This window comes from Euwallacea fornicatus, chromosome 4 (assembly GCF_040115645.1).
Source record: "Euwallacea fornicatus isolate EFF26 chromosome 4, ASM4011564v1, whole genome shotgun sequence".
In the NCBI taxonomy this organism is placed as follows: Eukaryota; Metazoa; Arthropoda; class Insecta; order Coleoptera; family Curculionidae; genus Euwallacea; species Euwallacea fornicatus.
The window spans coordinates 4,909,262-4,935,835 of NC_089544.1; the positions used below are offsets into that span (position 1 = coordinate 4,909,262).

Here is a 26,574-nt window from a genome sequence, read left to right on the forward strand (position 1 = left end):
CTTCTACAACGTGGCTATATTTGAATCTGACGTTTCGATTTTCGGCAACCATCGTCAACTTTCTTTTTTTACAGGCATCACATCGTGTTTTCACTTCTTTAAATTCAAACTTTTTTCTGATTTTAATGATGTATCAAATTAATGTACAAGTTGAAAGTTTTGTAAAAGCATTAAAATCCTGTTTTTGAAAAGGGTGCTCCATTAATTTTGTAGTGTCAATTTTATGTTGTTTGTTCTATCTGTGTTAATAAAATCTATGAATATGAATCTATGAACAATGAAACAAAAATGTAAATGAATGTTTTATTATTTGAAATCTTAATGGTTACTAATTATATCGCATTTGTTTTCCAAAACGGTTTAGTCACTTCGGGGAATATAAACTTATTAATTTACATTTTATACATCAACTCTAACTCATGACTCATCGGTAAAACTTTGTGCAAAAGGAGAAATCCAGGCCCATTTTAGGGCTTTGTTTGCCCAAAAAATGGCCATTGCAGGGTGAAACTTACACTAACTAACAATAAACTAACAAATTTGCCTAATTCCTAAAAAATAATTCATCAGAAAGTATCCAGTACAGTGCGTGTATTAAAACTTGTCCCATTTTTAATAGGTCTAATATCTTAGTTAAACAAGCTAGAAATTACGTTGAAAAACTGCTTTATCGCGAATAGAAGCACCAGAGCTAAATTAAACTAATTATTCCTGAAACCTGATGATAGACCTAGTCCATAGACCAAGCATAAGTTGCCAAAATCAAGAATATTTATATAGTTGCTTCTCTTGCTTGCTTATACAGAGTGATTCGCACTGCAATGGACCAAAAAATAAGTGTTTGTGCAGGACACCTCAAAACAAGTCGATTTCTGACGTCTAAACTGCTGAGATATCGGCTTCAGAAAATGAAAAAAAAATGTTTTGCTAACATCTTTAATTGGTAGAGACTTGAAGTGACTGGTAGCTCCAGAAGGGGTAGCTCAGGGGTGGATTTTGGAATAAAATCTCTATACTGCAATAAACCATTAAGACCAAAGTTAGTTTAAAATAAACATACGAGCAGGTATAATTTGGCGATATTTACTTGATCAAGTTATACGTCTTTTTCGTTTTTCTTGCTTTCTAGTGGTTCTCTGATTGTATTTTAAAATTTTTCTAAAAGGCATTTATAGAAGCCAATATTTCAGCTACCGTAAATACGCGGAAAAAAATGCATGTGAAAAAACTACGTGTTTTGAACTTTCCTGCTCACACCTGTTCTGTGTCCTGGTCATTATACAGCATCTTGCAGACTAGAACGCGCCAAATAAGTACGACAAAATCTGGCTATGTGATTTGAACCAAATTTTGAATACTCGTTTTTAACCATCGAAAACTTACTGGTGCCTCACCATTGTTGCCTACTTGATGATTTGTTTTTAAATTGACCTGAAATTAGATACTTTAAATGGAACACGCTGTAGATTATGGAACAGTGCTAAACCGTTACAAACTATCTAAAAACAACATTTTTCGAACCAAGAATTCATTCTCACTTTCATTAAAAACCATTCACACAGGTTAAAGGGGGGAATCCAAATTGATTTAAAACATCTGAATGTGTTTGACTTATTTAGAGTCACGTTTTGAGCGTTCCAGGCTTTCGTTAAAGTGGCTGCAAACTGATCGCGTCACGCTATTAAAATCGGCTCTGTGCAGCGCGGCGTGCTGGATTTGAACGGTAATGTGCGCAGATGTTTTGTGCGATTCTGCAACAAGAGTGAACACGACCTCGCATATATCGATACATCAAAGAACAACATTTGTTTATACGATTTTATTTTGGACTAGGTTGAAAATAGCTGCGAAAATATTGTGTCGCGTGTCAAATAGAACAAAATACCGAATCAATTTCTTCTTTAAAACATTTTGTGCTAGTAAGCGCCACTCTATGCCAATCTGCGTAGTTCAGCGCGACGCAGTTCGGCTTAGCGCGACGCGTTCGGTCCGTAGTTGCTTTAACGCGTCGCGTTGGGCAGAGCAGATTTTAACAGTGTGACGCAGCGCGGCGCGAACGGTTTGGTGCCGTCTTTAAAGTCTGTAAACGATATTTATCCTTTGCAATTAAAACATAAATTTACAAGAAATCAGCCTTCAACCCTACGAACGTTCGCTGTAGAGCATCGACAAATATCGTGTTTCCCTCTACTTTAATTTCACTTAGGTAATTGATTTTTTTGAATTATAATCAACATTCTCTGAAACTGAATAACTAGCTCAACATTATTTAAGGTTTGAGCAGTTCGAACAACATTTACGGTATAAAAATATACAACATCCACATATAAATAACACGATTGATATTGTGGCAGCACCAACGTAAAACCAATTGATTTTAGGAGTGATGGCTTCGATGCACACGTCTGGGGACTCGTCATTATAGAGGGTTCCTATAAGGGCAAAATTTTATTTTCTAAAATCAAATTCAGAGATGATAGTTAGGAAATTACCCTTATGGCCCGAAATATTAGGGCAGTTTATAATTCCATTACAAACGAGTCTGGAAGGGATGCACAGCCCTTGCTCGCCTGGGCAACTAAATTCGCATTTTTCCAATTGGTTGGAATGTCCTCCTTCGATGAGTTTTGATGTCATCAATGTTCCATCTATGTTTCTTGGTAAATGGAATAGCTCGGTCCAAGCTATTTTGAAGGCAGCTCTGGTAGGTGAATATCGCCCTATAAAAATAAATTGAACAGTAGAAGTCGCTTAGGGTTGGGTAATTCTGAGCTTACCGATAAACTGTAATGTTATTGATGGATCGTTCCCATCAGGTGTTAATTCACCTGATGATATAATTGGCAGGTCTTTGGACAGCGAAACATTTTCTCCACATAAAGTCAAAAATGGATCAACTCTTCCCTTCAGGAATATTTCAATGATGCCATCGTCGCAAGCATTAGAATTAAACTTAATATGGTCAAAGTGAAGCCAAAGGTCTCTTTCTCTGTTTACTTTAATTTCCCATATGCACCTGTACAACAAAGAAAGAAATAGAATTGCTAACGTATTTATATTGCACGAATTCCTAGATAGTATATGGAATTAGAAAAACGCACTTCAAAGAATCTTTTCATAGGTTTATTTCAGAGAATTTAGGTTCCGCACAGAAAATACACAGGAGGATTCTCTCGGAAGCGCATCTATCGATTAAGGAAAACTCATGACTTGTACAAGGCTGAAAACAATACGTTATTGTTCGAACCCAGAAATGCGTCAGCAGATTTACTTTGCTTGCCGCTGTGCGATGAAGTTGATTTACTATAAGTATTTCTGAAGTGAAAGTAGCAATTTACATGTACGATAAAAAAATCTGTAAGTGGTCAGTGTAAAAAATCTTTGCGGTTAATGAGACAGCCAACGCAATCGATATACGTGCGGTAAAACTTTATATCGCACGCGTGCGTGTAAACTCAAATGTTAACTGAACTCCACTTTGCGAGTATCCGTTCAACTGGAATTGGCGGACGGTGAGGAACCACTTTTCGAGCTCTTAGCTAAACAGTGATTTAATGCTGAAACGAAACAGATTGTAGGTGTGAAGCAATAATTTTTTAATGGTAAGATATATTGTGTGATGTCTTCAATGAAAGTAGGGCCAGAATTGAACACGTTCCTAAAATTTGACTGAACGGCATCACGTTTAAAAATTTAAAAAAGCGCCCAAATCACCGAAATGTGTTATTAGAAGTACATCATCTGCCGTGTTTCTGGATGTTGACAAGAACCTTTTGCTTAAGGAAATAGTAGAATATTTCCATATTTTTTGACTCCTGTCGAGTATCATGTATACTGTGCAGCTTTACATTTTGCCCCCCGTTAATTTTACAACACATTCTTTAAAATAAGAATTTAAAACCGTAGAGTATAAATGTATTACCGTATTGACTTCGGAGGCTCTACATAACCGACGGCTTCGTAATATGGATAATGAATTTCTCCATCCGTAATTGGATAAATTACGGCCGGTCCACATAATGGTCCATGTACGAATTCGTACGTAGCTTCGAAGAGTGGATTCGTATTTTTGAAGTAACTCAATGCACTATGTGCACTATCTACTATTAATTGAAGATTCAAATGCTCTCCTTTAGAAATAACCTGAAATATATTTACAAATTTTATTAGATGATGCCCTTAATATAGTTCTGGTTGAGTAGAATCAATACTTGTGCAACTATTGGTTTTGAATAATACGCCACGTTTGAAACACATTTAAAAGGTAGTTGACGCCAATCTTGTAATGAATTTCAAACAGTTGATCAACAGTTACAGAGCTGTGCTGAATACGGCCAACCATTAATTTCTTAGTTTTTCTGCTTTTCGAATGTGACTTTCGTTCTATGAAGAGTGATTAACAACGTTTTCCATTTCAATCCGCCTTAAGGGTTTGCATATATTTTGCACTTACCTGTGTTGAAAACGATTGTCTGTTACATATACAGGTAATGTCCCCTGACTGCATGGCTTTATTGAGCGAAATGGGACTGTGGGAATGATTAGCCCCTGGGGGTAGTGGCTCCCACACCACAAGTTTGTCCACCCTATCTTCAATGCAGTTGGTACAGGGTCCGGAATTATAAGGATGATCCTAAAAAAGAATGGATGAATTATTAATATGACAAAACCCTAAATATTAAGCGATTTTTATGTGTATGGGAAAATAAGCGGATTTCGTAAAATAGCGAAGTATTTACGCTATGAGGACGGGAAAGTAGCTCTGCTTTTTAAGATTTTCGATCGCTTGACGTATAATATTTTTTCGACACAGTTTAGTTGATACTTTTCTATGTGACATTATTCTTTTTTTATATTTAGTCATCATAGTGAATTATTTCAAAAATGAATAAAATAAATACATTTCATAATTTTACAGTATTTTCCCTGATGAATGAAACAAAAGAAATGTTTTTTTTTATCTCTTAGGTCAGCTTTCCAGGTCAAAATGTTTCCTTCAAAAACTGGACAGAAAAAACGTACTTCCCAGCCAGTTTCTAGAAAAGAATATCAACGCTTATGCTCATATAATACGCTTACTTACCTTAAAATTCACGCATGTAATAGTAAGAATTATCCTGGAAAACAATCTTTTATCGGTAACAAATCGGTAAAGGCAGGACACGTCATCATTTGAGTGCTGTTGCTTATAAATGAGAGTATTGAGTGGCGATCTGAGCCACCCCTTTGTCTGTCTCCACGATGCAAATACCTCATCGCATTTTTTTCCAGGGACGGCCTCCCCCAATTTTGTGTTGTTAAAGAAATCGTAGTGAGCCCAATAATACAGAGATGACCTAACGAAATGATATTACAATAATAGAATCACTTACGCAGTGAGTTGAAAATATCTTAATCCCTTCAAAACTTTAAATGAATTGGAAAATTAAAAACTAAATTTTTGGAAACAGTAACAGGGTTCGCTTTTGAGGGCTGACACAATCTATATATGGAAAATTTCAAGTTTGATGTATTTTTGAAGTTTGTATTTTTATTTTATGGAAAAAACCTGGCTTGGTGAAAAAAATATATTGAGAAACTTGATCATGTAAAGGTAGGCTGATGTATCAATTACCTACACACTATAAAGATTATATAATTTATATGATAATTTTTTTTTTGACTTCCTCAAAAAGTAATAATTTTTGATACTTATTATGTATGCCGTATTTATTTATTTTTCTTCTACCATTATCATTTTGCAAAAATAATTGTAGGATGCAATATGAAAAAAATGATTTTTTTAATTTAAAAATGCTAAATTCCAATAATTTTTTGCAATAACCTTTTCAAATATTTTTCTTGATTCTTTAATTGTTAACAAAAATTTGTTCATTTTTCAATATCTTAAAATTAATTTCATCAATTTAAGTCAAATAGTTTTGTATACAATTGAATTTCAGTAAATCTTTATAAGTGTCGAAAAATACACAAAAATCGAAATAAATTAAAAACAATTGCGAATCGGTCCTATGTTGTATTATGAAACTTATGTTTATTTCCAACAAAACAAACATTTTCTGCAAAGAGACTGCCATGTGTCATTTAAAAAAATGAAGTGATGGTCAGTTTCCGATTTAATCGGAAGTTATATCAGATTGAAGATATTTTTACAATGCCAGATTTATCATAAAACCAAAATATAAACTTTAAATCTCCGAAAGGCAAACCCTGTATAGGATGTAAAAAGAATCCGTGCTTCCAAAAACGCGCTTTTTGGTTTTACAGGGTAATTCTTCAATAGCATATTTAAATGAGTGTCCCAAACAATATTTTTAATCGCCCGAGACAAGTAAATTAATTATACTTACCCACTATAACTCCCAGTTTTGCTCTCGAATTTAACAAAGAGGGAATTTCCGGTTGACACGAAATCATATTTTTCCATTGCTTTAGAAAAGGTATCACAGAAGGTTTTAATTATTTTCGAATCGTCAGCCCAAGAAGCATCATATAGCGTTAACGACTCCCCGCAGTCGTTATCTGTGGGTTGTATTGGCGATTCAATACGATTTATCCTGAAACTGAATATGCGTTTTAATATAAAAAAAAATCTAAAATATTATTCGGTTGGGTAAGTTTTTAAAAGCCAAAAATCTGGAGTGATACGAGAGAGATGGAGTGGAGAGAGGGAAATATGATATGATGAGCACAACAGTAATACATATTGGTACGGATAGATATTTATGCAATTAAGTAGGCCTAAACAGATACAAGATTTTCCATAATAGTACGAATTTTCGAAATTGCACGCGGCCTAAAATCAAATCATACCGAGGCCGATATCTGACCAACATAGTCCAAGGATGTAAATTTGTGGCACTTCGCTTCATTAGCGCTTGTTGCTCAATGAAAGCAGTTTATAACCCCCAAACAACACCTATGGTGTAAATCCTCAAAGCAGATATCTATGACATTCTTCCACCTTTATTCATTCTTGATTTACTCACCTGGGAAAATACAATCGAACAATCTCTCCTGGGTCCCCTTGCATTAGATAAGTGCAGGTGGTGTGAGGGGGATACCAATGGGCCACGGACAAAAAAATCCCCTCAGAGTCACCGGAAGCTCTAAGGCTTTCCGATGATAAAAGCCAATCGCATGTTCCATTTCTGCTGCCTGCAGTATCAACATGCCCAGGCCAGTTTCCCACGTTAAAGTGGAAACCAGTGTTTAATAAAGGGCCTAAAATTTCACACACGGGTAAATTGTGAATGTGTTTATGGTTGTTTTCTAACCTGCGGGGGAGGTTACGAATTCCACGAATAAGTCCTGTGATGTACCGATTATTGAGTAGGGAAATTTTCCCATTCCACAAAACACACCTATCACAGGGCTTAGTTCGTTTTTTCCGTCGTAGATCTTGATGTAATCGTAAGGGCAGTTTTCCTCGCCTATAGAGAAGAATTCCTAATCTCAGTATTAATAGGTAAAATAATTTCAACTCTGATGGTGATATGGCTCGAAATTAAGAACCAGGACACTTCAGACTGATAGTATCATCCAAAACACTTTTAAGCGATAGAAAAATTTTCAGGTAATAGTTTCAAGTTAAATTCTCGTCCCCTGATTCTGGTAAATTTACTATCCGAGATTAATTTCAAATAAAAAAAAACGAGCCGATTTCAAAAGCGAAGCATCTATTTAAACTCAGTGTGTGTTGGTTTTATTCCTTCTTTTGTAACACATTCAGTATAACGTTTAATCCGAACTAACCTGAAGATATTGGCCTCATGGGGCACGTCATGATATTTTCACACCTCTGGCCATCGATATTAAACTCCTCATTCTCGATATAGAGTTTGATGAACGGTAACCGAGTATTCAGGTAGTACCTACAGTGCAAGTTTCGAGGATATACGCCTGGATAGGCTGGTGATTGAACATAGCAGGTCTGAAGGCGGCAATCTTTGAATATTCGTTCGCAGTACGAGCTACAAACATACAAAAATTATTTCCTAAGTCATGAAGGAGGAACTGTTATTCCAGAAAATGGACTCCTCCCCATACCCTTGAACAACCTCCCCTCTCCTGTTTGGATAAAGTTCTGGATGCTGGCCATATCTCAGATACACAACCAGCTGCTGTTCTGCTCGCGTATCGAAACTAAAGTACGATTGGTCGGTGAAGTTCTCAACATGAAAGAGCATCTTAACAAATGATGTTTCAGACATGAATGTTTGCGGCTGTTCACTTTCCCCACAGTACATTCCAGGTTCTTTCCTGTTTGATACATCTGTCTTGGCGTTTCCATCAACTATCTGAAATACATAGTCTTATCCCACTTCTGCAATTTATGCAGCAAGTGGTCTTACCTGCATGTAACCGCCTTCACAATGAGTAGCATTAACTAGGGTCCCAACTTTAAATTTGTTAAATTTTATTCTTAAGATCCAGTCTTTCGGAGCACCTCGGAATGATCGAAACCTGTACCAGCAGGTCATCGACTTTCCAAAGTTTTCCTGGGTCACCTCTGGGCTAGAGACATCTTCGTAAATGTCCACAGTTTTATTGCAGTGATCCTTTTTGGAGTCAGCTACTGAAAGAAAAAATTAGAAAAAACTAAAAATATTGAACGTAGAGGCTGTTGCAGAACTGTGGAATCAAATTTCTAAGGATCGTTCGGTAGCAACAATGGAATAGTATGAGTATAAGAACCCATGACCGACTTTACATGCCCCACAGAAAGATTACAGTCCCCACAGAGTGAAAATCTAATAGTGTTAGATTAGTTGACCTAGGGGGCCACGGATCTGGACCACCTGTGTCGATCCAATGTTGTTCTATACACTGTAGATCAAACCCAGTCTTTGCTAAAATAAATATTTAGGAAAAATTACTTAGTAGGTGCGTGTAAGTACAAGGGCAGCATTTTTTATTAATTTCTGTAGTGTTATTTTGTACAAACAAATTGAAATAAAACGTACTAAAATTGGATAAAGCACATTTTTGGATATAACTGTCTTGAAGCATCATAAGGCCACATCGCTTTAGGGAAACGTTTGCGGATACGAGCACTTATATTCAAATGTCTTCTATTGTTGCACTGAACAATCGTTAGAAGTTTCATTCCATTGTTCTGAAACACCCCGTAGGTGGTGAATGTTAATTCGATGAAGCAAAATTGGGCATACCGGGTGGTTTTATGGGGTGCGAGATTGGATGACGGCCCAGGGTGACGGACTTTGCACGACGGTGATTTTTATTGGGGACAGAGATGAGGATGGGGGAATGATTAAAAATTTCGACCAGAACGCGAGATCTGCTAATTCCGGACCTGCGAGTGACTAACAAATTAGTTTACTTAAAGAGTTTGGTTTTAGTACCTATACCGAAAATGCCATTTTCTGCAATTTTTTGGAGCAACATCAAATGAAGTAGCAACAACTAAAACTACGCAGAAGGCTAATTGTAACTTAAAATTTTAATCATTAATAGAATACCAAACGTAATGCTCTTCCCTTAATGGAGTCAGATTATAAATATTTACAATGATGTCCACTATATGAAATGTTATCGGGTTAAGTGTGTTTTCAATTGTCTACATCCTGTTAAAATTTGCTTTATTGAATGATAACCCTGTTGCGTCGATCATCAAACTTTAGGGCTTAACGTTGTCTGCTAGGGAATAATTTAGAAGTTTATTTATAGGCAATTTAAGGAATCTCTCGAAACAAGAACCTACACCGAGAATGTCTCATATCGATTAAGTTGAGAATTTTTTATTTTTCGTAATTATATAGTGCGTTTGAGTTCAAGAAAATTACGATTATATTTTTAAAATTTTATTTAATAAAAATTTAATTCAAACTCATTTATATATTAAAAAAATAATAATATTTTCATTTTAAATCACATTTTGTTCGATTTTCATTTTAATTAGTTTTGTATCATTTCATATTTTTCGTAGGACCGAAATCCGGGAAAAAAGTATACAATTTTGATGCTAACATACTTTCTGGTGTTTTGGCACATTTCTCAGAATCCAAAGCCCAGAATCGGTTTTGCTACCTCTATGCTGAAACAAACCTCTAAATATCGGAGATATAACAGGGCGGGGGGCAGAATTTAGGGCCGTACAGTATTATCGTAAATAAGTAAAATCTTTGGGTATATTGGTGGGGAATGGGCCAATCAGAACATATTTCGCAATTCAAACATTCCATATGAAAGTCGCTTTAACAAATGTGTTCATGTTATGGTTAATTCTTTTCTGACTTATGGTGGTATGGTGCAAAAACATCAATAAAAGTCTTTCATTTAAATAATTCAATCCATACGAGGGGAGTTTTTATGTTATTTACTGAGTTATCAAAACAAAGAGTTGGAGAACAAACGAAATTTATTCGTGTTGTTCGGGTAGATCTGTTTATTCTGCACTGATTTGCGGTTAGTAAATCAAACATTATCGTACCTGATACTATAATTGTGTTACTAAATAACATTACCGGGTTTTAATTAAGGATCTACAGTTTAAAAAATTGCAGTCGTTTCCAAACCTACTCTTTTACTTAAATTAAACATTTTTCTCTTTCCGTGACACAATACTGAGTGACACAATACTTTTTACAAGTAAACAATCAAACATTTATTAAATAAAAAGCCAATGTATTTGGGACAAGTGTTTTGTTTGTTAATTGTGCCTTGATATAGAACGTAAGCCCTTTGTAAACTAGGCAATAGCATAAAATAAATTATTATCCGATACACATTTATTAGGTGCTATTATAGTACGGGTTTTACGTTTACTCGTACTTGGTGTTACTCGGCTCTAGACGTCACCCCGTCTGTAAAGAACTCGTGCTTTACCAAGTCATTTATTGAATTTGTGACATAAATAAGTATTTTCAACGTAAAGTTCAAAAATAGTAACAGTCTTATTCCATATTTTTTTTAATGAACAGTAAGTGTTTGAAAAAAATTTCACATTAATTCTGCAAAATATCACTTCAGGACGTTTTCCAAAACTGATAAAGTGTTTTTGAGTGTTATTTTTTTGCATAGAATAAATACAGTTATTGCGCAAAGTCGCATTCATTGACTAAAACTCCAACAATTTGTGCTTGACGCACCCTGCAATTGACGTGCAGGAGCAGAATTTTCTGAGCATGAATGTGAAGTCTTTCCTCTCGTTTGGCTGGTCTGAAGTTCTTATTGTGTCTTTGTAAACATTCCCCTTTATTGTATTCCCTTTTGGCATATACTTAATTAAGGGAATCCTCTCTGCGTCCCAAGAACTGCGGCCATCAATTTTCCCGCAGAAAATTGCGTTTTTGCCTTCTTGGGTGAAAGAGAGCCCTTATGAATCCATTGCATGGATTCTTGTTTCGTGGAGGGATTGCAATGCTCCATCCAAGTTTCATACCAAGTTAAAATTCTATAGGGTAGGTTTTCATCTTATGATGAAATTGTCACTCATTTTCACTTTTTTAAATTGGTGGGTAAAAAAAGCAATCGGAACCAAATATCGAGGTGGCACTATAAAAATATCACAGAAGTTTGAGATAACATTTACGCTTTGCAACTACGATCTTCAATGAAAAATTTCCAAATCTACCAATTAATTGAATGGAAGAACCTATTCTGTTTCACAAAACTAAATTTTGGTAGGGATGTTATAGGAAGTAACTAGTGTTAAAAAGTACTTCCTTATAACATACTAGTTGTATTTTGAATTTTGTGATTTAACGTTATATAAAAATACAAAAGCCATCCCTGTTTGAAAACAGTTATTTTACAAAAAAAATTGTACATAACGTCTAAGGAATAATTGCGAAAAAATGACAATTTATATAATTTGTTTTGGAAAATGCACATAAAGAGTTCAAGTCGAAAGAAACTTATCATTACTTAGCATTGACACTGGTTAATAAGGTAAGTGAAAACTAATTTATTAGACCTGTTCCAACAATAAGAGAAAACTCATTTTGAATCAACAGAATCAGTCAGAACACTGCGCAGCGAACCGATCTGGACTCTTTGCACATATTTCTTACGGTTTCTGACGATGCGAAACAGGTTTTCTTTCCTGTTGGGACAGAGCTATTGATTTCTTTAAATGGAAGTGAGTTTAACTGAAGAGGACCGAACAGGTTTTCCAAACAAACTTCCTTTTTAAATTTTTAATTTGTGAATGGTAAGGGATCAGAATCATAAAAAAAGAAGATATGCGGACTTCTTTTAGTCGTGAAAAACTGATGTGTTTTCAATTTTATATACCGAAAGGGTAGATCAGGTTTTCCCCCGGGTCATCCATAAAAAAAAAGATGAAATGAGGGCACATCATTGAGCTACAGCTGCAGGTGGAGAATTCAGGCACCAGCACCAGCGCAGCAATATGACCCATAAAATCTGTCTAACGTTTTATCAAAGGTGATAATAAAACAAGAATTTTGTTCATGAAAGTTATCTTCCATGGAAAGTTGTCAGTACTTTTATTTATCAACTCTTAAAGTATTTGGGAGTTTTAGACGTGAAGAATACTTGCCACCTTCATTTGCATCTGAAGCCATGTTACCTCCTAAAATCTTGATAATGCTAAGTATTATTTAACTTTCAAATATAATTTAAGAAATATCAATACAGAGTAATGGAAAGTCGAATGTAATTTAGATTGACTATTGTCTTATACAGGGTGTCTCAGATTTTTGTTTACAGTAAATATCTCCGAATTTGTTAGAAATTTATATCAAGCTTAAATGAAAAAGTTGGAGAAATATATCTCAAACGTGTGAATTGCAGTTATTTTTCACAAAATTATAGGAAATACAGGAAAACATATTTTTTGCCGTTAGTAGCAAGGGGCTTTGTAAGGACCAAAGCCGATGCTATCCAATTTTTTAATTTCAGAATCCGATTAGGCATTTAACATTGAATGAAAAAGTATTATCACACATACATAGTGTGTTTTTTTTATGATAGTGAAGGGATTTCGCAAACTAACACAATTACGCTATCAGTTAAGTAGAAAAAAAATTACAATTTTAGGGGACCCAATCTAAAGGCACTTTAGTTTTTTGAAAAAATTCATGACTTACTAAATATTTAGCAAAAACCAAATTATGTCGATTTTTTTTTATCGTACCAATCGTATAATTATTGGGTTTAGAGAATATAGTAGGTAATTATGTATCGAAAAAAAATAGGTTAACCAGATTTTTTCTGACAGCTGTCATTTTTGACATGTGACAGTTATTTTTTGTTGAAAAGTATTGAAAATTATGATTTATATAAAAAGGTACTTTTTCAAATTTTAAAATGATATGAATAAATAGACAGTTATATCTCAAAATGGCGGACTTACAGCCTTTTTTTAATTCGATATTTCAATTCCAAGATAGTTGGTTATAAAATGGTTCATATTGGTTTATTATTAGTTTAACACCAATAGCTCGCATCATATAAATCAAATATAAATTTAAGTATTTGAATTGCTTTTATATTATTTTTTTTATTTGTGAAATATTTAATTACGAACCATTATTTATTAACTTTCTAATTAAATATTAGTAATACAAATGTTCTAATGTTTTCTATTGCTATTTACACATGTATTGGATCGCTTCAAAACTGAAATTGTAGCTTTTCTAATTTAACACTCATCGATAACATCGAAAAATTCCTCAACAATTTCTCTACAAATTTTTACTGCATCATAATCTTTTCTGTAAACTTCGTTTTTTAATTTTTTCCCACAGAAAAAATTACATTCGATAGTATCCCTTTTTTCCAGGTTTGAAAAAATAATTTCAAAAACTTGTGCACATTTAATGATTTCTTAATTTGAAATATTCTTAACAAAGCAATTGAAAAACTTAAAATTATATTTGACTTAAATGACATAAGCTGTCAGTGTCAAACAAATAATAAACGAATATCAACGATTTTATGGTCAACTTTGTTAAAACGGCAAAATTGTATTAAAAAAGGCTGTAAGTTCGCCATTGTAAGACATAACTGTCTTCTTTTTAGTGTAATTTTAAAGTTTCCAAAAATACATTTTTAAATAAGTCATAACCTCCTATGATTTTCATTAAAAAAAGGAAATGTATGTCATATCTCAAAAATGACAATTGTTAGAAAAATCTGTTTAACTTATCTTTTTCAGGGCAAAATTATTTACAATAGTCGTATTTACATAATTGCTGTAGAATCAATAATTACACGGCTAGATCTATTAAAAATAATCGAAAACAATTTAGTTTTTATTAAATATTTAGTAAGACATTAACTTTTTTAAGAAACTAAAATAGCATTAAATTGGTCTCCTAAAACTGCAATTCTTTCTTCATTTAACCGACTTCGTAACTCTGCTAGTTCCCAAAACCTCTTCACCAATTATCGAACGAACACACCCTGTATACTAGTTATATTCATGATGTGTAAAATGGAAGCATTTATATTGACGCACTTTAACATCGTCATTGTCACAATTTATTGTTCCGCCTTGACAGACTTTTTCAAGTTTCTGGAAAAGAACGAAAGTTATCATGCGAGAGGACATAAATGCAAATTTCTTTTCAGGCGATTATAAGTGCAAAAATTCAACGATCTTCTGATTTCCATTTTTGGCTTATTATCCACTCCCCTGCGGTGGGAAAAATTATTTAGATAACTTTTTAGTGATCTTTAAGGGCTATATCGAAGTCCAACCATTGAATCCTGGCTTATCTGGTTATTAAGCCCTATATTCTGAACCAGCTTTAACTTAAAAGACCAAAAATGCATAAAATAAAATATCCTTTCGGAATTACTCTGTGAAGGGGAAACAAGAGTTATGTTTTTTTTTGTACATAGTTCAATTTTAAAAACATTGAATTAGTTGATTCAAATATCAGATTCAATATACGTCTGTTTGCTGGTTTAATAATGAACTCCGGGGTATCCACGAACAAGTCAATTTGTTGTCTGAAATGCGCATCAGTCTGATAATCCATTATTGAGGGAATATAGAAATAAACTTGCTCAAGCAAAGACACGAATATATGAGAATATCATTCCGCAAAATGGAAGAAATCCCAAAGGTTAACTGGAATATTATAAATCACAATTTTTTTAAAGAAGTAGTGAAGTCGTGTTCACTAAATTTTAACGATCCAAATGACGTTTTTGCCGAGGTTACCGATACATTTCTTCTGACTAATATTCGCTTTGGAACATTCCTAGAGCCTAAGGCTTTTTTTAATATTCCCGAATTCGGTTTTAAAAATAACTTTGAATGAGCCTGCTAGAAAGCTCTCTCAAATCTTGCCATTATGCGGTAAATTTAAAAACGTTCAAATACATTCATTTAAAATGTATGCATTGATTTTCAGAAGCGCTCAGATCCCTGAATTTGGAGTCTTATTCCCGGGATTTTTTTTAACTAATTTCATTTATACAGAGTGATCGAGATACGAGGAAATCTAATATCCTGCTGTAAAACTCTCGAAAGTCTTGCCATTACACAGTAAATTCAAAGACGTAAAAATACATTCATTTAAAATTTATGCATTGATTTTTAGATGCGTTCGAGGCCGTAAATTTGCAGTTCTAGTTCCGGATTTTTTAAAACTAATTTTCATTTATACAGTGTGATCCAGATAAGTGTAATAGAAAATATACGAGGTGTCCCGAAAACGTATGTCAAAAATGGCATCAAGGGATTATTACATTAAGATTTTGTTCAAATATTATTTGAAAAAAGTGTCACGTTTCGCCGTTAATGACAGTTAAAATTCAGTACAAAAAAAGTGTTTTTTACTATATCTGGAAAATGCTTTAATGGATTTCAATGAAACCCATTATGCATTTATTCATTAGTACAGGGATAATTTTGGTGTAAAATTCATGGCTGTTCGTAATGTGCTAGTGGCAAGTTCTTTCAAAAATGATCGGAACTTTTCACTGGGTAACTGCATCGCATTGATTTGTTTCTGGTGATATATTAGCCCTTTTTCCATCATTTCTATCTCTGGGAAATTTCTCGTACGGCTAACATTTCACGTCAATTTTAAATTCTGAAATTACATCCCCTAACGAAAAAAAATTACCTCTAAATTCAACACTCTTTGTGTGACAATTGCAATCCTCAAACTTTTTAATTGGAAATATAGGTTGGTGATACCTTAATTGAAAGGTCTTTTTATTCTGTACTTAAAATTACTATGGTATTAAACTTTATTGTAAAGAATAATTTTAAAAAATTATACAATTGACGACACTTTCAAAAATAAACTTAAAATTTAGTAATTAATACTATTTAGTCATTGATAATTTAATAAAATAATTAAAGAAATCAATCTCAATCTTCTATGAGATGTTCAAAATCCTAACCGTGAATGAAAATGTCTTCTAACGTCAATCAATATCTGAGACGTACCCGATTTAGTCGCAACCCTTATTTTTGTTAAGTGAGCTAGATCGCATGGTTTTGTACACAATACTCTTCACATATCCCCATAAGAAAAATTCTATTGGAGTAAGATCAGGTGATCGTGCTGGCCATTCTAGCGACCCTCGCTTTCCTATTCAACGATTTGGAAAAGTCAAGGTACATCGAGAATTATTTGTTTCGTTGGTTTATTACATTATCAATAAAGAAACGGTATTAGTTAATAAGTTTTTAGCTTATTGTAAAGAATTTCGTCAATTAGATGAATTTTTTAAAATTATTATTAAATTAAAATAAAATTTATAACCATAACAATTTTGAACAGAGTTAAAAGATTTTTCAAATGCAGTATCACAAATCCATACTTTCAATTTAAAAATTTGAGGGTTGCAATTGTCACGCAAAAGGGATTGATTTTAGGGATGAAATTTTTATGTTTCAGGATGTAATTTTAGAATCTAAAATTAACGAGTTTCGATATTTTGTCACATATGTCGAAATACGCAGATATTAAATTTATTCCTTTTGACTGTTTCATCCTGTATATTGATATACAGTATGTCCCCCGACAGTGGTGCGAAGAGGAGAAAGTTTCTTATTTTTCATTTTACGACAAAAGAGTTTTTCATAAAAGTTTTTGCTTATTCTGAAACGGTTGAATCATTTCTCAACGTTTCAATTTTTCTTTTCGTTACAGATGAATACCAAAAATTAAGTCCCAAAAATTAATTACTATTTTCATGGCAACTGTAATTAAGACCTTTGTTTATTAACTTTTTATTAGAATAATTCAACAAAAAAGAGGAAATTATAAATAAAAATTTCATTCTATCCATTCACCATCATCTTGAACACAAAGCTCAAGCCTTCGACGCAGCCGTTATAGCTTCTTTCGACTTCTTCAAGCGGTAAAGACACCACAGTATCTCTGATCTTTTCCTTCAAATGTTGAATTCGGAGAAAGATCATTGCATAAACTATTTGTTGTTAATGGCTCCAAAAATAAAATTCTACTATAATCAAATAAGGACTCCTCGATGACCTATCATCATTTGAGTATTTTTATTGTACTAAAAAACTAATTGACAATTATTATATTATATATGACTTGCAACGTAACTACCAGAGAACATTATAAGGAACAATGATAGTTTCAATAGTTTAGGACGGTTTTATGTGATCCTTTCTCCCTTGGTAGTAATAGAGTATGGTAATATATGTGATGAGACAAAAGATGGGATGAAAAGCAGATGGCCATAGGTTAACGTAAATGGCCCCGGGACGAAACACATGGTTATATAAGTCATCAAAATGAGAATTAATTTCTGGGACTTCGAAAAATGTTCAAGTAAATGGACTTATTTTTGAATATTGAGCTATCAGGTAAAGGGACATTGGAACGGTGAGAACTGATTCAAACGTGTTGGAAAAAGCAAAAACTTTTATGAAAAATGCATTTTTTTAGCAAAACCAAAAATAATAAATTTTCTTTTCTTGGCGACCCCCTCTATGCTGTGTACATATGGGGGACATACTGTATACATATCTACCTATAATTTTCTACCTGTAATTCAGAAATCCGAATCAAAGTATTTCATTCAAAGTGTACGCGGATAGGTGCAAAATGCACATTTTTCTTTTACATGGGGAGCTAGTTACGGTTCGAGCAACACACCAGAGCGTACACAGTACAAAAATATGGCCTACATTTTCGAATGTCCCGGTTTTAGTGTTGATGCAATGTGGCCGGCGAAAACATGTTTTTGCTCTCTACATAGCCTTGATGGTAGGGCTATACGAATTTGCCATGAAATGTAACCGCATTCGCATGCGAAAGGGAAATGCTTTACAGAGTGTCCCAAATGTCATGGGATACCATGACTATCTCCTAAACGGTGAGAGCTACGGGGGCAGTTGAATTAGAGAAAATGTGTCAAACTTGAATTTTAGTTAATATCCGAAAACAATATTGTTAACTTTTTTCTTATTTTCCGAAATATTGGTAAAATTCCGAAAATGCCAAAATTTAATTTTCATAACAAATCGAAAACTGAAAATTTCTAAAAAAAAGTTTAATACAAAAGTTTCATTCTTTTTTCGGGAGCTAGACGTGTGCGATTTTCGAAATTTTACAGTTGGCTCAATTTTCGAGGTAACGACCGCTCATTGTTTTTTTTAACATAGACCTGAAGAAATTTTGACATATTTTGAAACTGCTCACCAAAGGGCTTTTTAATGATGTAACACATGATAACATTTTGTAGTGTTTTGGTTTCAAAGAGACCATCATCAAAGTTTTTTATAAATGCGAACGAAATTTTATTACAAATGTGATCGTTAACGATAATTATCAAATTTAAAATCTTAAAATAATTATAAATTCTTAAAATATTAATATTCAAAATGACCACCATTGTTTCGTAATCGCTTTCGACTATATGTAATAACTTTCTTTTGAATATTATATATTATATACATGTTTATTTCCATTTAAAATTGAAGTTGAAGTTGAAGATAGTTTTTAAAATTCGCAACGTGGTTTTTCTATTCATTACTGCTCTGAACACGGTGACAGATTTGTCGCAGAAACTTTGACAAGGGTGTTCGTGCTAACCCTTAGTAAAGGGTGAATGTTGTTCTTACTTAGTTTTAACTAATAATAGTAAAAATTCCACCCCAAGTGAAGTGTGAGTCGTTGTTGAAAAAACTAAATAATTCGCCTAAAACATAAAAAGCATATTTATTATAGCTCTCGGAAAGGGGCTATAGGAATGTCATCTTAGATTTCCTGTCCCTTCTAGAATATACTTGAGAAAAATGAGATATAAGGCGTGAGAAATTTGCTTTTTCTGTGATGTTGAGAAACTAATTGAAACTCAAAAACGAGTTCAAAGTGAACATTATAAAAACGCAAATCTGCCTCCATTTAACCGACTATCTTCTACGGTTCTCCAGGGGTCCCATGTTCCCCATTGGAAGTCAAATTTAGTACACTTGTGCGTAACATAAGTTACGATTATTTCAAATATTGTATTTATTTTTTATTTCTCATATGATGTAAAGATTTCTCTTCAACACGAATCCTGCGGATATAAGCCGACTCACTCTTTATAACAGAAAATGTCACATTCGTATTTATATTAGGACTAAATTGTTAATGTGCTGTTAACTTTAACCTCGAGCTATAGAAACAAAGGAAAAAACTTTATTTTAACTTACGACAATTAGTTTTCAGTTAGTCATTCCGGCCGTAACCATTTCTTTGTTCGAAGGAAAGCTCGTTTGGTAAAACTAATTTTTGAGTGAAAACCATCTCCAACATAAATTTTCATTAATTTGAACCTGCGTTACCATAAACCAACAAGAACTTTCCAGTGCGTATTTTCAGTTTGCGGATAAATTATGCGCTTATTGTAACCACCAGAAGATTGATGAGGTTTTCCCAGCCCTAAGTTTTCCGGCATATGATTGCCATAGTAATTGTCTTTAATGTTACATCGTCCACCGCATTGGTTATGTAAGCTTATTATTTTTGGTGAGTGAAATAACAACCTCTGTCGATTCCTTACGGAAATCGATAATGGCAGAGCGTGAGTATAAATAAGGGCTCTAATAATAGAACTTCGGGTTTAAAAATACATATCAGGACCCTTGTCCTCTATATCGATACCTTTTGGCGTGTTTGATATTACGTTCTAACCCCCAGTTGGAGCCAACCATATACGAAGTTTTCCACTCAACTTCAAGGATATTGAGCAACATGTACAAAACTCACTTACTTACTTCTTTTGATAGATGGAGAACTTCCGGCTTGAACAAATAAAACTTTCGTGGCTAGTAGGTGACAACATAGCAACAAAATGATTTTAAATCCCATCTCCGTTGTATTTCATGGTTTCAACTCTCTACCTTGATTTTATTGCTGTATTCTCTGTCATTTGCTAAAGTAAAAATCCACAGTTCAAGACCCGCACCCTGCCTACCTTATGCTAAACAATAATCATTCCTTCTACTAAAAGATCAACTTATTAGAATAACCGATTGTTGGGATACGTATCGAGCTAAAAGCTTGTGCACGAATATAGAGCAAATCTGCCCGGGCAGCGATATAGAGTCTATTCGACACTGTCTTTATGATAGAGCTCGAACTCTAAAATCTCCTGCACGTTACAGGGTCTGAGCGAAGATGGCCGAATAACGGTCGCAGGAGCCCGAATGTCGACATGTCTTTATTAAGGGCTCGCTTGTGCTGCAATTCTAGGGATAATTCTTCGAAGAATACGTACTAAATATGGAGACGATACAATCAAAGACAAAGAGAGCGAGAAAAACAAATAGTTACTACAAAACAAGAGAAAAACTATTTTTTGATCGAATTGATCCGCGTAAGTAGTACATTCCTGTTATGAGACTTTTGATACATGAGAGAAATATTTCAATTTATTGTACAATTCATTTAGCAATTTTTTAAACACTTTATATTTTCCTGTACGTATTATACATTTGAATAGGAAATATGACATGATGTTCCAAAAAAATTACTCAATCCCTTGCGGTGCTAGGAATTGGATAATATAGAATGAACTTGCACACTGCAAATTGGGCTACAAATTGCTGTGTCCAGAAATGCAGGGGCAGACAATACAGTCAGGCTGTCCTGTGCTGTTCCCACGGGCCCACTTAGTCCGGCTTGCATGCCCAAGGTTTAAACGTGACTTGAAGTTTCAACACCAGATTAGATGCACATTCGATTGAGAATTTCGTTTGCCACCTATTCTCCACTAAAAATCAGGTATTTCGTTATTAAGTAAACATTGTAACTATACAGGGTGCCCCAGAAAACAGTTTACGACAAATATCTCTCAATCCGGTAGGAATTTTAAAAAAATGTTTGATATAAGATTGTGATGTTATAAAATGAAATGATAATAAACCATACAGTAACCATAAAACGTATGGTGGCGCATAAGACTATGATGAAAGAAACAGGCAATTTTTTTTAATGGTACACCCTGTATGTTTCTGCATATTTGAGTTCCTAGTGGAAGTCTAAGCACATTTGACATAGCACATTCTGTACTTACATATATACAGTGTCTTTCAGAATTGAAGTGACTAAAGTTTAGAACAGATTCTACTCAGCAAAATATGGAAAAAAAATCATTTAGACTCGGGTTAGAAAATGCTTCACTTGCGAAATAGCAGGTGCTAAGTTTTTTTTTATTGACTTTTTTATTAATAGCTTAAAAACGTTTTAGCAGATTTTAATTTAATTTTTATGGTTTATTCATATAATTTCTGAACTATTGGACCTACTACTAATTAGATTTGATGCTGTATTTTAAGGAGCATATCAATCGAATATCTTTAGTACTAAGAAGAACCTGTGCATTTTACAGAAAATTTTATTTAATTTATTTTTTTGTTTTTAGAAATTAATCCCACTGCAATACATTTTTGGATCATTTCTAATTATTTTTATTTTTCCTTATGAAGTTACTTGAAGTTCGAAGGTATGACATTGTAATTTTTTCCCCAATACAAAGCGAGACACTAAAAAAAAATGAAGCGAAGAAAATGTATTTTTATTGAGTTTATCTGAATATTACATGAAAACCCCAAAAAATTCCAGAGTTATATTTTTTTATAAGAAAAACGACTTGCTCTCTTTGTACACATCTGGAAATAATGAATCGAATCTAATTGATTTAGTCGACGTCTGATAATTGTTTTAATGAACCGTAAAAAATGCATTAAAATCGGCTAAAGCGTTTTTAAGCTATTAATAAAAAAACTCAATTAAAACAAAACTTAAGAATCCTGTATTTCGGAAACAAAGCCTTTTCGAACTCATGTTCATATGAAGATTCCTCTATATTATTTTGCTGAGCGAAATCCCCCCTAGGCGTTTGTCACTTCAACTCTGAAACACCCTCTCTATATATATGTATATACAGGATGTCTCGGTAACTCTGGTACAAGGCGATATCTCTGTTTTGGTTAGAAATGATCGAAAATGTTTTGGGAACAAATTGCTTGGTTTGATGAAACGCATTATATGTTGGCATTTCACTGTTTTTACCGCTTCCGGAATATTGAAAGTCAATGTTAACTTCCTTATTTCAAACGGAACGCCCTGTACACCATTGATTTTTTAAGTTCCTCACATTACACTGGTTAAATAACTATTAGATATTTCTATTCCTAGATCTTATATTTAAATACGAATAAATTTTTGACCGTGTAAAGGTTAGAAACACACCTGTAATTCCGTTTACGCTCTCCTAATACTAGTGACATGCCTGTGAAATAATACTTTATCAAGTTTGCAAGTTTTAACATTAAATAAAAATAATTTAAAACATCTTTGTTGGCTTTGCAAGTAATATGGCTAGTTTTTGGAAAAATAGTATTGTCAGTACTAGTAATAGTAGTAATAGTAGTCATTTGGCTAGTCACTACCATGGGAACTTAATTTTATTTTAATTAATAAATAAAACAGTTCGAGAATGTTTAAGCCGAAGTTCCTCTAAAAAGTAGTGTTTATTTAATTTATGTTACTGAGACGTTATCAAATTTTGTTTAAGAATGATTATAACATTTTCATAAAGCTAACTATTAGTATAGCCAAAAATTTAACATTTTGCACAAAATTACTTTTTAACAAATATACAAAAAAAGAGTCTAATCAAAATTACATGGATTCTTTTGAGCTCTACACAGCCAAAAATCGCATATGGCATTTAGACTGAAGGTTTGGAAGAAGTCTTAATAATTATTTAATCAGTTTAATGTGTTGAATTTAAAAATGAAAAATTATACAGGATGCTAATTTTGATATAAAAAAATTGACATTGACATCCACTATAACCAGAAGTAGTAAAAATAGTAAAGTTCAACCACATAATGCATCAAATCAAACAATTTGTATTCAAAACATTTGTTTTTCCATTTTTTTAAATTTTCCGGGCATTTTCGTTACAAAGTTATTACAAACAAAAATGAGATACACAAAAAACATGTAAACTGCATAATCCTTAATAACGTCAGATTTGACAAAAGTCGTGTCCTAGCAACAGAACAATTGAAGAGCAGTTGGAACACGGCCTTCTAGTTTTTAAGACACATAATTTCCTTTTACTCGAACTAATGTATTTTGGAATCAAATCACATTTTTTTTTCTCAATGACGAACGATTTCACGAAAAATTTACAAGAGTACAAAAACAAATAGAACTAAATTTACTATCATATTATCAAATATTGTTTGTTAATTAAAGATTTTTAAAAAGTTATACAATTTCGAGGGTAACCCAACCGTAAACCAGCCCTTATTGACCTTTCACCCATTTCAAATAATTAAAAAATAAAGACGCCAATAAAACAAAAAAAAAACTAAATTTGGCGATTCTGGGTTATGGTTTTCTTGAAATACAGCATTAATTTTTTTTTATTCATCTTCTGATGCCGATATCTCAGCGACCGCAGACATTAGAAAAAAACTTCATAAAAAAAATTTACATATTTTGGAGTCTTCTCCACGGACCTGTTCTGTGTCGGTTGCATTGTGAATCACTCTGTATAATTTAGAAAACTGTTACTGTTAATGTTGACTGTTAATTCGACTAAGAAAAACGATGCGACATAAGGAAAAAAACCTACATCGCATCGTTTTTGAGAGTGTTCGCAGTTTGCACTGATTATTTTCTTCATCACACTAACAGCCAAGCAAATATTGAGAATGAGAGCGGTTTTATACTGATTAAACCCTTTCCAGCTTTTGCTAAAATTAAACAGCGATAAAACGGCACTTAGCTTTTGAAAGCGGTTTTTTGAGCAAGTTTGATATTAATCGAAGCAGAATTTAAACACATATCATTCATGGTACGTTATTTTTATGGGCAATAATTATATCGGGATTTTGATGGAATTATTCTCCAATATTCATGTCGATTTGCAGCGCAAAGAACGTATTACCCCTGCTGGTTTAATTCGCCAGAATTCAAGAGGAAATTTTCGGATTTTTACTTATTTCGAAAAAGCTTTTTGATTCTTTTCTTTTTTTTATTTTTCTTTTTATTGATTTTGACCGAATTTAAATCCGTTAGATTTTTTTCCTTTGGAGATTTACAAAGTCCTTCGCGCATAGAATTCCGGTCAGCATTGAAGAATTATTCCGACGGATACAGGATTCATGTAATCAGATAAGATATATGTCAGGAATATTTCAAGGTGTTCGGCAATCGATGTAGAGACGAACTGATACTTGTATTGAAGTTGAAGGAGAACATTTTCAGCAAATATTGCAAGTTTCGTATTAGTTATTGTTTTTTAGAAAAAAATGTTGCAAACCATTTGCTTAAGTGTAGTTTTAAAAAAACATTTTTTTGTTTGACTTTTTATATTTTCGGCGTCACTTCTGTGTCACATCATTAGCGAAAGGAGACAAATAATTTGTAACTTTAACGTCATATTAGTTTGCGTCTTTTTGTTATTTAGGATTTTTTTTAAGTTTGATGCTCTGTATCTTGAAAAAATTTTAAATATACACTTTTCGTTTTAGTATCTCCCAAAGAATCGCTCCTTCAAGTTTCACGGCCACGTACTTAAATAACATCCTTTATATAGACGAGTTAAAACACGGCCGAAAAAGTTATAAATAAAGGCTACATTAGCATAGTTGTCGTTGGTAAACATCATTAAACACTTTTTCAAAAAACAGTTTTTATTAAAACCCATTGAAATACAATTGTGCCCCATATCCCGCCTAGATTTATAGCTTGTACCTGTAACGTGTAAACAAACAAGATAATTCACTTTGTTGTTCTTCATGTATCCATTAAATTGAGCAGTAGTTTTTTTAACCGCGAAAAAATACTACATAGCTTTGTTGCTCTAAAATATTTTACTTTGGAGATGTTTTTTTTGCATTTGTGTGAACAGCGAAGAATAGGAAAGAGTAGTCGAATTTAGTTGTCAGACAATGAAAATGCATAGTTTAAGTGCTGCCTCTTTTGCTATGTGAGATTAAAGAATCACAATTTTTACATGTAACAAGCGACAGAGTAAACATCTAACATTGTCATTATAGATTAGAAGAAAGTAATAACTTAATATTTCATAAATCGCTGGAAATCGGACCCTTATTTAGAGAACTGTTTTGTTGGAAATTAGTGGTATAATCGTCCCCTAAAGTGTATTCCTCTCCTAATAAAATATCCTATATCGGGTGGATCAGAAACATTAATAAAAATAGGTATAGCGTGCCAACGGATAAAACAATAGAGAGATTTACATCAATAAACATTATAAAAAAAGTTGCTTTCGACCTGGAAGATATACAAACAATTTTTTTTTACTTTACAAATTCGGAATAAATCTCGTTTTTTTTTTAATCAGTGTCTTGAATTGTACCTTAGGGGTTTTTAATATGATAAATTGATTGAAAATCTCGGTTCCAAACTTATTAATAAATGTGCACCATCGAGGCATAAAAAATAGACTTAATTTTTTTTTCAGTGTTAGTAACTTAAATGTTTTCACAAATTCTGATAGCCGAAACTATTTTAAAATTATAAAGAGATTTTCTAAAAAAGAAACATCCCCCTCTAACCACTTTCAATACATTTTTAAGTACGTAGCTTTTAATTAACTTTTGGATGCTGTGCTAAGATTTTATGAATCTCATGAATTCGTTAAGTACTTACATTACGAGGTCGACCATTAAAACAATGAAATCTCACATGGGCGCTATTTTTTATATTTTTACTAACATTTTCAATATTAATAATTAATCATAACTAAGTTAATGAGCAAATCATTGCATTCGTATAATAATTATTTATATATATTTATATATTTTTATATAAATAAATTGTGTTGAGCGGTCACAGAACTTATTTCTGCAATTTACTATTCCAAAAGCAATATCACTGGCATTTTTCAAATAAAATCTTGTTACTCTATAAGACAATATTTACACGGAAAGCTACAGTGACTCGCGAAAGTATTCGAACAAAACATAAATTAATACAATATTGCTATTTACTTCAAGTATAGTAAATTAAATTATCCAATCAAAAATAAAATCTATCGTATACATAAATAAACTCAAAAAATATATAACAAATACCAACCTGTTTAAAAGACACTTGAGATATTGTT

At 33.0% G+C, this 26,574-nt stretch overlaps 1 protein-coding gene across 2 annotated transcripts; it reads right to left on the reverse strand.

The window, feature by feature from the left end:
• Positions 1 to 291: 291 nt before the first annotated feature.
• On the reverse strand, positions 292 to 20,562 carry LOC136338797 (cubilin). 2 transcript variants are annotated; one of them, XM_066281517.1, is made up of 13 exons: positions 20,195 to 20,562; positions 8,355 to 8,575; positions 8,050 to 8,300; positions 7,756 to 7,973; positions 7,278 to 7,433; positions 6,990 to 7,224; positions 6,351 to 6,563; positions 5,084 to 5,336; positions 4,454 to 4,633; positions 3,923 to 4,143; positions 2,778 to 3,016; positions 2,493 to 2,720; positions 292 to 2,432 (listed from the first exon to the last, which is right to left on the reverse strand). In XM_066281517.1, the coding sequence occupies exons 1-13, from the start codon at positions 20,286 to 20,288 to the stop codon at positions 2,266 to 2,268; spliced, it is 2,676 nt and encodes an 891-aa protein (XP_066137614.1). In that variant the 5' UTR covers positions 20,289 to 20,562; the 3' UTR covers positions 292 to 2,265. The 2 variants fall into 2 exon arrangements, with proteins under 2 accessions (XP_066137614.1, XP_066137613.1); XM_066281516.1 differs by having other exon boundaries at positions 8,355 to 8,578.
• Between the last annotated feature and the right edge of the window lie 6,012 nt (positions 20,563 to 26,574).